This window comes from Hemitrygon akajei, chromosome 16 (assembly GCF_048418815.1).
Source record: "Hemitrygon akajei chromosome 16, sHemAka1.3, whole genome shotgun sequence".
NCBI classification, from domain to species: Eukaryota; Metazoa; Chordata; class Chondrichthyes; order Myliobatiformes; family Dasyatidae; genus Hemitrygon; species Hemitrygon akajei.
In genome coordinates, this window is record NC_133139.1 from 82,163,681 (window position 1) to 82,175,121 (window position 11,441).

The 11,441-nt window shown below is 49.0% G+C and overlaps 1 protein-coding gene across 10 annotated transcripts in view; it reads left to right on the forward strand.

Annotated features, from left to right (window-relative positions):
* The window catches only part of LOC140740224 (3',5'-cyclic-AMP phosphodiesterase 4B-like), a 458,171-nt gene extending 447,552 nt beyond the window's left edge, over nt 1-10,619 (forward strand). For all 10 annotated transcript variants that reach the window (XM_073069300.1, XM_073069298.1, XM_073069301.1 and 7 more), the window contains one exon: nt 6,753-10,619. In XM_073069300.1, the coding sequence (XP_072925401.1) occupies nt 6,753-7,124 (372 nt within the window). In that variant the 3' untranslated portion in view covers nt 7,125-10,619. The remainder of the gene's footprint in view (nt 1-6,752) is intronic.
* Nucleotides 10,620-11,441: the final 822 nt, after the last annotated feature.

Consider the following 11,441-nt stretch of genomic DNA (forward strand, 5'->3'; position numbering starts at 1 on the left):
GGATGAGATCAGGGCGACTGTGAGAGATGATATAAGATCTACGGAGTAGAATGTTGAGTCCATCTGGGTAGAGATTAAGAATAGTAAAGGGAAAAAAAAATCACTGGTGGGTGTTGTTTATGGGCCACCTAATAAAAATATTGCAGTGGCAGAGGCGATTAACCAAGAAATAACTGAGGCTTGAAAGAACGAAACAACAGTTGTCATGGGGGATTTTAACTTCCACATAGATTGGGTGAATCAGGTTGGTCAAGGAAGTCTTGAGGAGGACTTCATAGAATGCATCCGTGATGGCTTTCTCGAGCAGCATGTTAGTGAACCTACAAGGGAAAATACCATCTTAGATCTAGTCCTGTGCAATCAGACAGGTAAGATTAACGATCTTGTAGTCAGGGATCCTCTTGGAAAGAGTGATCATAGTATGACTGAATTTCGCATTCAGATGGAGGATGAAATAATTAGATCTAAAACTAGTCTATTATGCTTGAACAAGGGAGACTACAACAGGATGAGGGAGGAGATGGCTAATGTGGATTGGGAGCACAGGCTATTTGGTAGGACAGTTGAGGAACACTGCAATACTTTCAAAGAGATCTTTCACAGTGCTCAACAAAAGTATATTCCAGTCAAAAGCAAGGACAGTAAGTGTGGGGAGAGCCAGCCTTGGATAACTAAAGAAATAAAAGATAGTATCAAATTAAAAGCTCATGTGTACAAAGTCGCAAAGAGTAGTGGGAGACTGGAGGATTGGGAAAACTTTAAAAAACAACAGAGAACAACTAAACAAGAAATAAGGAAAGGGAAGATAGAGTATGAAAGTAAATTAGCACAAAGTATAAAAACAGATAGCAAAAGTTTTTATAAATATATAAAGCGGGAGAGAGTAGTTAAAGTCAACGTAGGTCCCTTGGAAGATGAGAAGGGGAAATTGATATTGGGTGATAAGGAAATGGCTGAGGCATTGAACGACTTTCTTGTGTTGGTCTTCACGGTGGAGGACACGTCTAATATGCTAAAGAAGGATGTTATGGACAAAATTGGAGGTGAGGACCTCGATAAAATCACTGTCACTAAAGAGATAATGATGAGCAAACTAGAGGGCCTGAAGGTAGATAAGTCCCCTGGTCCTGATGGGATGCATCCCAGGGTGCTGAAGGAATTGGTGGAGGTTATAGTAGACGTGTTGATAATCATTTATCAAAATTCTCTAGACTCTGGGCACATCCCGGCGGATTGGAAGACAGCAAATGTCACACCACTCTTTAAAAAAGGATGTAGGCAAAAGACAGGCAACTATAGGCCAGTTAGCTTAACATCTGTAGTCAGGAAAATGCTTGAAGCTGTCAATAAGGAAGAAATAGTGAAACATTTAGAAAGGAGTGGTTCCATTAGACAGACGCAGCATGGATTCAGAAAGGACAGATCCTATCTGACAAACTTACTGGAGTTCTTTCAGGACATAATGACTGTGGATAGAGGGGAACAGGTGGATGTCGTATACTTGGACTTCCAGAAGACGTTCGACAAGGTGCCGCACAAGAGACTTATAAATAAGATACGGATGCATGGAGTCAGAGGAAGTGTATTGGCATGGATAGTGGACTGGTTAACCGACTGAAGGCAGAGAGTTGGTATAAATGGGTGTTTCTCTGGTTGGCAGTCAGTGGTGAATGTTGTGCCACAGGGGTCGGAAGAGGGGACTGAGTGTAGCGTAACAAAATTTGCTGATGACACTAAACTGAGTGGAAAAGCAAATTGTACAGAAGATATGGAGAGTCTGCAGAGAGATATAGATAGGTTAAGTATGTGGGCCAAGGTCTGGCAGATCGAATACAACAACAGGGAGATCCCGCCACTGCTGGAGGACTGAGCGCCGGTGTTCGGCGAAACGGTCTCCCAGTCTGCGGCGGGTCTCCCCAATGTATAAATGGCCACATCGGGAGCACCGGATACAGTATATCACCCCAGTTGACTCGCAGGTGAAGTGGTGCCTCACCTGAAAGGACTGTCTGGGGCCTAGGATGGTGGTGAGGGAAGAAGTGTGGGGGCAGGTGTAGCACTTCTTCCGTTTGCAGGGATAAGTGCCTGGAGGGAGGTCGGTGGGGAGGGATGGGGGGATAATCTCCCTGTGGCCACACACTTCAACTCCACAGACCACTCCCACTCTGATATGTCTGTCCACGGCCTCCTCTACTGTCAAGATGAGGCCACACGCAGGTTGATGGAGCAACACCTTATCTCCCGCCTAGGTAGCCTCCTACCTGCCGGCATGAACATTCAACTCACAGACCTCCGTTAATACCCCTGCCCCCACCCTTACCCCATCCCTATCTATAATTTTAGTCTGGTCCTCTTTCTCTCTCTTTTCCCCCCTCACTATAATCTCCCCCCAGCCCTACCTGTCTTTCTCTTTTATTTCCCATAATTCTCCACCTTCCCCCTAGCCCATTTCCCTTCAGCCTGTCACTTCCCAGCTCACTTCTTCATCCCTCCCCCCACTTCTTATCTCCCCTCGACCATCCAATGTTACTTCACTCCTGATGAAGGGTTTCGGCCCGAAACGTCGTCACTACCTCCTCCCATAGAAGCTGTCTGGCCTGCTGAGTTCTGCCAGCATTTTGTGTTTTTATTTATTTCCAGCATGTGCAGATTCACTCGTGTTGCCTTGAGGAAGGGTATACTGGTTTTGGAGGCAGTGCAGAGGAGGTTCACCAGGTTGATTCCAGAGATGAAGGGGTTAACCTATGAGCAGAGATTGAGTCCCCTGGGAGTATACTCTCAGGAAGTCAGAGGAAAGAGAGGGGATCTTATAGAAACATACAAAATTTTGAAAGGGATAGATAAGATAGAAGTAAGAAAGTTGTTTCCATTGGTAGGTGAGACTAGAACCAGGGGACATTGCCTCAAGATTCAGGGGAGAAGATTTAGGATGGAGATGAGGAGAAGTTGTTTTTCCCAGAGAGTGGTGAATCTGTGGAATTTTCTGCTCAGGGAAGCAATTGAGGCTTCTTCACTAAATATATTTAAGAAACGTTAGATAGATTTTTACATAGTAAGGGAATTAAGGGTTATGGGGAAAAGGTAGGTAGATGGAGCTGAGTTTACAGACAGATGAGCCATGATCTTATTGAATGGCGGGGCAGGCTCAATGGACCAATGGCCTACTCCTGTTCCTATTTCTTATGTTCTTATTTAAACAGCAGAAAGCAAAGCTCCCAGCATCACAAGTTCAGTAGAACATCACTCTTTACATCCTGACAACCTGCCAGAAGACCTGTTATTTATTTATTTATTGGGATACTGCGCCGAACGAGGCCCTTCGAGCTACTCCACATAGCAAGCCCCGAGTTAACTCTAGCATAATCACAATGACAACTTACAATAACAAGTTAACCTGCCAACCGCAGCGCCCAGAGAAAATCCCCACATTCCACGGGGAAGATGTACAGACACCTTACAGATGATGTTGGAATTGAACTCTGAACTCTTGGCACCCTGAGCTGCAATAGCATTGCTAGACTTGAGTGGAGCACTAACACTTGAGTGGAGCTGTGTACAAGAGGGGCCAGGGTCGCCTCTACTTCCTGAGGAGACTGAGCTCCCTTGGAGTATGCAGGTCTCTCCTTCACGTGTTCTACCAGTCTGTTGTTGCCGGTGGTGTGCTGGGGCAATGGCATCAACACGGGTGATGCCAACAGGCTCAATAAACTGATTAGAAAGGCTGGCTTTGTTACAGGAGTCAAATTGGACGCACTGGAGGCTGTGGTAGAACAAAGGACCCTATGGAAAATCCTGGCAATTCTGGACAATCTTTCTCACTCTCTGCTTGCCACCTTGGCTGAGCAGAGGAGCACTTTCGGTAATAGACTAAGACAAATGCGCTGCTCCAAAGAGTGCTGTATGAGGTCATTCTTACCCTGGGCTCTATAATGAGTCAACCTATAGCAGGAGAAATGATGACCCCCCCCCCCCCCCCCCGTTAGACTGTTTGTGGTAACTTTTTTTTAATTCTTTCTATTTAACTTCTAATATTTATATCTGTGTACTGTAATGCTACTGTGACACTAATTTCCTTTGGGATCTATCTATCTATCTGCTGCATTACCATGTCGCTTGTGTATAGTTTCCTGATAGGCAGCCAGTTCTCTGTCCTGCTCCCCTACATCATGACCTATTTATTTTCCCCAAAAGCCTGTCTCCATTTAAGGGACAACGTGGAATTCTCTCCAAACTCTGAAATTCCAATCCATGTTGCACTCAGGACAGGAAGCTGGAAGTACAGGAACCCCTCACACACACCCTGACTCACACTGAGGTGATGAGGGACAAGAGGCAGACAGGGGCTGGAGCTTTTGCAGGCCTTCCTCAGAGTATCCCACAGCATTGTAATGTTGAAAGAAATGCACTCTATTCGCACACAAGGCTTCATAAAAAACAGTGACAATGACCAGTAAGATGCTGAAGGATGTAGAAGGATTAATTTTAGAGGATGTGCTTTATCATTTCTACATAAGTTACAAGATCAGACTGCCTCACTTTAACATCTGGAATGTGCACTTGTAAATAGTCCAGCTGTCCCTCAGTACTACCCTTCTAACAGAATGGTGCTCCCTCAGTACTGCAGGCTCAGCAATGTGACACTCCCTCAGTACCGTCCCTCTGACAGTGAGACACTCCCTCAGTACTGTCCCTCTGACAGGGAAACACTCCCTCAGTACTGTCCCTCTGACAGTGAGACACTCCCTCGGTACTGTCCCTCTGACAGTGAGACACTCCCTCGGTACTGTCCCTCTGACAGTGAGACACTCCCTCAGTACTGTCCCTCTGACAGGGAGACACTCCCTCAGTACTGTCCCTCTGACAGTGTGACATTCCCTCAGTACTGTCCCTCTGACAGTGTGACACTCCCTCAGTACTGTCCCTCCGACAGTGACACTCCCTCAGTACCGTCCCTCTGACAGTGAGACACTCCCTCGGTACCGTCCCTCCGACAGTGTGACATTCCCTCGGTACCGTCCCTCCGACAGTGTGACACTCCCTCGGTACCGTCCCTCCGACAGTGAGACACTCCCTCGGTACCGTCCCTCTGACAGGGAGACACTCCCTCAGTACTGTCCCTCTGACAGTGTGACATTCCCTCAGTACTGTCCCTCTGACAGTGTGACACTCCCTCAGTACTGTCCCTCCGACAGTGACACTCCCTCAGTACCGTCCCTCTGACAGTGAGACACTCCCTCGGTACCGTCCCTCCGACAGTGTGACATTCCCTCGGTACCGTCCCTCCGACAGTGTGACACTCCCTCGGTACCGTCCCTCCGACAGTGAGACACTCCCTCGGTACCGTCCCTCTGACAGTGTGACACTCCCTCGGTACCGTCTCTCCGACAGTGTGACACTCCCTCGGTACCGTCCCTCTGACAGGGAGACACTCCCTCGGTACTGTCTCTCCGACAGTGTGACATTCCCTCGGTACCGTCCCTCTGACAGGGAGACACTCCCTCAGTACCGTCCCTCTGACAGGGAGACACTCCCTCGGTACCGTCTCTCCGACAGTGTGACATTCCCTCGGTACCGTCCTTCTGACAGTGAGACACTCCCTCGGTACCGTCTCTCCGACAGTGTGACATTCCCTCGGTACCGTCCTTCTGACAGTGAGACACTCCCTCGGTACCGTCTCTCCGACAGTGTGACATTCCCTCGGTACCGTCCCTCTGACAGTGAGACACTCCCTCGGTACTGTCCCTCTGACAGGGAGACACTCCCTCGGTACCGTCCCTCTGACAGTGAGACACTCCCTCGGTACTGTCCCTCTGACAGTGAGACACTCCCTCGGTACTGTCCCTCTGACAGTGAGACACTCCCTCGGTACTGTCCCTCTGACAGGGAGACACTCCCTCAGTACTGTCCCTCTGACAGTGTGACATTCCCTCAGTACTGTCCCTCCGACAGTGACACTCCCTCAGTACCGTCCCTCTGACAGTGAGACACTCCCTCGGTACCGTCCCTCTGACAGTGTGACATTCCCTCGGTACCGTCCCTCTGACAGTGTGACACTCCCTCGGTACCGTCCCTCCGACAGTGTGACACTCCCTCGGTACCGTCCCTCTGACAGTGTGACACTCCCTCGGTACCGTCCCTCTGACAGTGAGACACTCCCTCGGTACCGTCCCTCCGACAGGGAGACACTCCCTCGGTACCGTCCCTCCGACAGTGAGACACTCCCTTGGAACCGTCCCTCTGACAGGGAGACACTCCCTCGGTACCGTCCCTCTGACAGTGTGACACTCCCTCGGTACCGTCTCTCCGACAGTGTGACACTCCCTCGGTACCGTCCCTCTGACAGGGAGACACTCCCTCGGTACCGTCTCTCCGACAGTGTGACATTCCCTCGGTACCGTCCCTCTGACAGGGAGACACTCCCTCGGTACTGTCTCTCCGACAGTGTGACATTCCCTCGGTACCGTCCCTCTGACAGTGAGACACTCCCTCGGTACTGTCTCTCCGACAGTGTGACATTCCCTCGGTACCGTCCCTCTGACAGTGAGACACTCCCTCGGTACTGTCCCTCTGACAGTGAGACACTCCCTCGGTACTGTCCCTCCGAACTGTGAACTCCTGAAGGGGTGCACAGGAAGGGTTTGTGAGAAGATGTTGATTGGGGCAGTGAAGGGAGGGGATGACGGAGTTGTGCTTTGGGGTGAGGGGATGGCAGTGTGGGAAACTTAATTGACTTTTTCCTCCTATTCCCACAGGTGGGCTTCATTGATTACATTGTGCACCCGCTGTGGGAGACGTGGGCTGACCTAGTCCACCCCGATGCCCAGGACATCCTGGATACGCTGGAAGACAACCGATATTGGTACCAGGGTATGATCCCCCAGAGCCCCTCACCTCCACTGGATGATCCCAGCCAGGGAGAAGAGGTCTGCATGGACAAGTTCCAGTTCGAGCTGACTCTGGAGGAGGAGGACGATTCCGAGCCATCGGACAAGGAGAGAAGCAGCACGGGGGAAGAGGACGCCAACTGTATTAATTCGGAAGTGTCTGTGGCTGACGCCCCAGGGACACAGGAGGAGAGGGAGTTAGGTCCCAGGTGCACGGACTCTTCCCCTGCGGAATCGTAGACCAGGAAGCTGGTGGGACGGACCATGCGGATGAAGTTTGTCTTTTTCTGGAGACGTGCGAGTCAACTGTAGATTGGAATCCAGGCCCACGGGCCGGGTTCTGCCATCAGTGTGCCCCCAACACTCAGGAAACTCCGAGCGGGAACAGGCCAGAGATGGAAGCCATTCTTTGCCCGCCTTGGACCTCAGCACGGGTAATGGGGCGAGAGAAGGGGGCTTCAGAACAGCATTTATGTTCCACACTCTCGCCCCTCAACCCCTCCCCACCCCACGACCACCTCCCCACAAACCAACATACTGAAAGAGAAGGTGGAGGGGGTGGAGTTTCACTGGGAGTCACTTTCTCTCCAATACCAGGATTCTGAAGAGGGTGCCCGATCTGGGGAGTGCCTTTCCTAGATTTACCTACAAGCTTTGTCTTCGTAGTTAAGTCAAGCAATGAGTTATTTTATTTTTAATGTTATATTTTATGTAGTCTTACTTCTAATTTATTCTGCAGAGTTAGATCAATGGGTCGTAGCCTGGGGCTTTGAGTGGACCCAGTTTAACACTAAACTCTGCTCCTCAGTTTGTGAAGTCTTCCTTCAATCTTCATTTGCACAATACCGCAATATCTTTGGGACTTTTAATAATTTATGTTTTGAGGTTCTGGGATGTGTTTGTCTGGCATAGGAAGGGAAGTGCCTCCCACCCCTTTTCTGTGTCCCAGGAACTCGCTGCATTTTCACGTCCAGGACAGGCTGGAAATCAGGTTTGGTCCAGGGTCCAGTTGTTCCACCGGGACAGTCGCTGGACCCTTTCACCCTTCCTGTGGGGTGAGAGCTCTCACTGAGGTCAGCTCCAGCACCTGGTCCTCACCCTCACTGCTGCAAACTTTCTAACCAATGGGTATCTCAGCCAAATGCACAGGTGACTTTATCCCTTGTGTGTGCACATATCTGAACACACATGCATGGACATAAACACATGTACACACAGGGACACATGCAGCGACACGCATGCACGCAGATACACACGCAAATGCATACGTGCATAGGCGCGTGTTTGCATTAACACAAGACACAAATGCGTACCACACAGACTGAAATACCTATGCATCTGTACAGGCCTGAAGTCTAACATACAAACAGACGTGAACTCATATGTGGGCACATGGGAAGTCACGTGTGTCTGCTCATGTATGACAGAATTGCCAGTGTTTGTTCCCATTGCTGGGATCAAGGTGAGCTCTGGACTCCCTTTCAGCTCCTATTTCGTCCAGTCATTAAATTCCAGACATGAAATTGCTGCTTTCCTGGTTTGCTACTTAAAAAGGTCAGGATCAATCAGATTTTTTTTTTGCCTTAATCTTGGTTTGCGTCGCCTGCAGCCGGCCTCAGCCATGCAGGAGGTGAGACTGCAGCTGGTGCCGTGGTGATTACTGGCTGTGCTGCTGGAGCCTGCCCAGATTGTTGGGAACTCTGGCACTTTGTGGCCCACTGAGTGTAGACTGGGAGGTGGACTCCATTGGTGCTGAGTCAAGGACCTTTGCCCTCTGGAAACAGGGTGTGAGGAGGAGGTCAATGGAAGGGTAAGCTATTCCAGTGTGGCCATGTTCTCAGGCACCTCGCTGTCCCTGCAGGTTCCTGGCACTGCTCCAAAGACCATCATTCCCGTGGGCTGGGATCCCTGCACCGCAGTCACCATTTCTCCCAGGACCATTTATGCAGGGTAGTGTGGGAGTGGGAGTCAGGTTTGAGTGAGGTCAGCCTGTCTACAAAGAGTGTTTAACCTCTGCAGGGTCCTGGGAACTCGTGCAGTGTTCAGACTTGACCACAGCATCTTGACAAGCTCCATAGCCAGTATGCCTTCCAGTGGCAATTATTACAGAACCTCCCAAAAAGATGGGATTGAGAATCCAGGGAACAGTCAGAGGAGGGTTAATTCACCAGAGAAAGAAATGGAGTTAGCCTTTCAGGTCAAATTCTGTACAGCCCGAGGAAGAGTCTTTGACCTGCAACTTTAACGATTTTTCTCTTTCCCAGCAGGTTCTGCTTTTAATTCCGATTTTCAGTTTCTACAGGGGTTTTTTTTAAACTATTTATCGTGGGGTGCTCACTCCCTTGCAAGAGGAGCTGGGAAGGAATCCCAATTCCAGTGGAGGGAGTTGTTTCCTTGGGATGGGGAAGGGATGGAGGGACACGCCCTGGGAGGGTAGAAGAGTGTCAGGGATGGAGTCACATTCCACAGGGCATATAGAGGTCCCTTTGGATCGGAGTCCACCTTGAGTCTGCATGCTCTCCAGGGAAGTTGGGCTTGTCACCCACCTGATCTCCATTGTTCCTTTCGATTCTGGTGCTGGATCCTTGCTCCTGATCTTGGAAGAGCCTCTCTCTAGGAACAGAGAGACCTTAGCTGGCGAGGTTTGGCCACTGGGGATGGTCCCACAGCAGAGGCTCAGGACGAGCTTGTACAGTTTTTTGAGTTCATTATTCATAGTTTTATTCTGTTTAATTCTGATTGATATTTGTACATAATGTAATGTTTGTAAATGGTTCATTCCAAAACTGTTGCTATGAGAGGACCAAGAGGTGATCGTGGTGAGGTCAGAAGTTGTGAGTCCAGATAACGTGCCCCAGCAAATGCAAACTGTTACCCTGGGGAGGAAGAATGCCAACAAACAGGGCTGGCAAATGTGCAGCAAATGCACACACTCACACTCATTCATTCTCTCTCTCTCTCTCTCTCTCTCACACACACACACACACACACACTCCCTCTCTCTCTCTAACACACTACCTCTCACTCTCTCTCATACAGACACACACACTTCCTCTCTCTCTCTCTCTCACACACACACATACTCCCTCTCTCTCTCTAACACACTACCTCTCACTCTCTCTCATGCAGACACACACACTTCCTCTCTCTCTCCCCCTCTCACACACACTTCCTCTCTCTCTCTCTCCCTCCCCCCTCTCGCACACACTTCCTCTCTCTGTCACGTGCACACACACACACACACACACACACACACACACACACACACACACACACACACACACACACACACACACACACACACACACACACACACACACACACACTGCACACTTTGCAGTCTGTCCTGTTCCAGATCCAGGATGCTGGCTACCGGCTCAGGAAGTACAGTTAAGGATATGGCACTTTCAACGCCCAGCCCTCCACATTCAGCCTCGGGATCTGGTGTAAATTGTAGTATCAAATCTCACAAATATGTTGAAAAGGTATTAAAAATCAGTTGAAATTACTGATTGTAATCTTTGTACATTTGTAATGCTCATGTGTAAACTGTTTCTAAACTCATGGCCCAGATTCACGTTCTAGCTATGCCACACTGTTTGTTGTACGAGACAGTACCTCTCTATCCCTGTTTGTCCATCAGTGTACAGTGTGTTCACAAATTTACCATCAATATATGGGACTTAAATATGACAAACATCAAAAATCAATAAACAAATAAAAAAGCACGGATAACAGTTGTTTAAAGTGTGAATATTTTATTTCAAAACAAAATTATCCCCGTGGCCACTCTCTCCTAGAGCCCTGTATCAATCCATAACTAATCTCACTCTTCCCTGTGTCCCTGCTTGATCCCCAATCCCACTCTTCCATGTCCCTGCTTGATCCCCAATCCCACTCTTTCCCATGTGTCTGATTGATCCCTAAATAATACCTCTCTTCCCCATGTCCCTGTATCAATCCTAAACTAATCCCACTCTTTCCCATGTCTCTGTATTAATCCTGAACTAATCCCACTTTTCCCTGTGTCCCTGTATCAATCCCTAATCCCACTCTTCCCCATTTCCTTGTATCGATCCATAACAAATCCCATTCTTTCCCCATCTCCCTGTTTGGATGCATAACTAATCCCATTCTTTCTAGTGTCCCTGTATCGATCCCTAATCACACTCTTCCGTGTCCCTGTATCAATCCCAAACTAATCCCGCTCTTTCCCATATCCTTCTATTGATCCCTGACTAATCCCAATCTCATGACCCCTGTATCGATCCTATAGCTTTACCCTCACTCCTCCATCCTATCTCAATTCCACACTCAATCCCGATAATCCTATCCTACTGCCACAATCTTTTCCCATGTTCCAGGATCAAATTAATGTCATTGTTCTAATGTATCCCTGGGTTGATCTCAAACTAATCCATAGCGATACCAATCAAACGCTGAACTGTTCCACATCAGAACCATAGCTCTCTTTCCACTTCTCTCCATTATCGTTGACAATAGTGGTGCCACGACAGCATCGCGGTTAGCACAACAGCTCGAGGCACTGGAATTTGG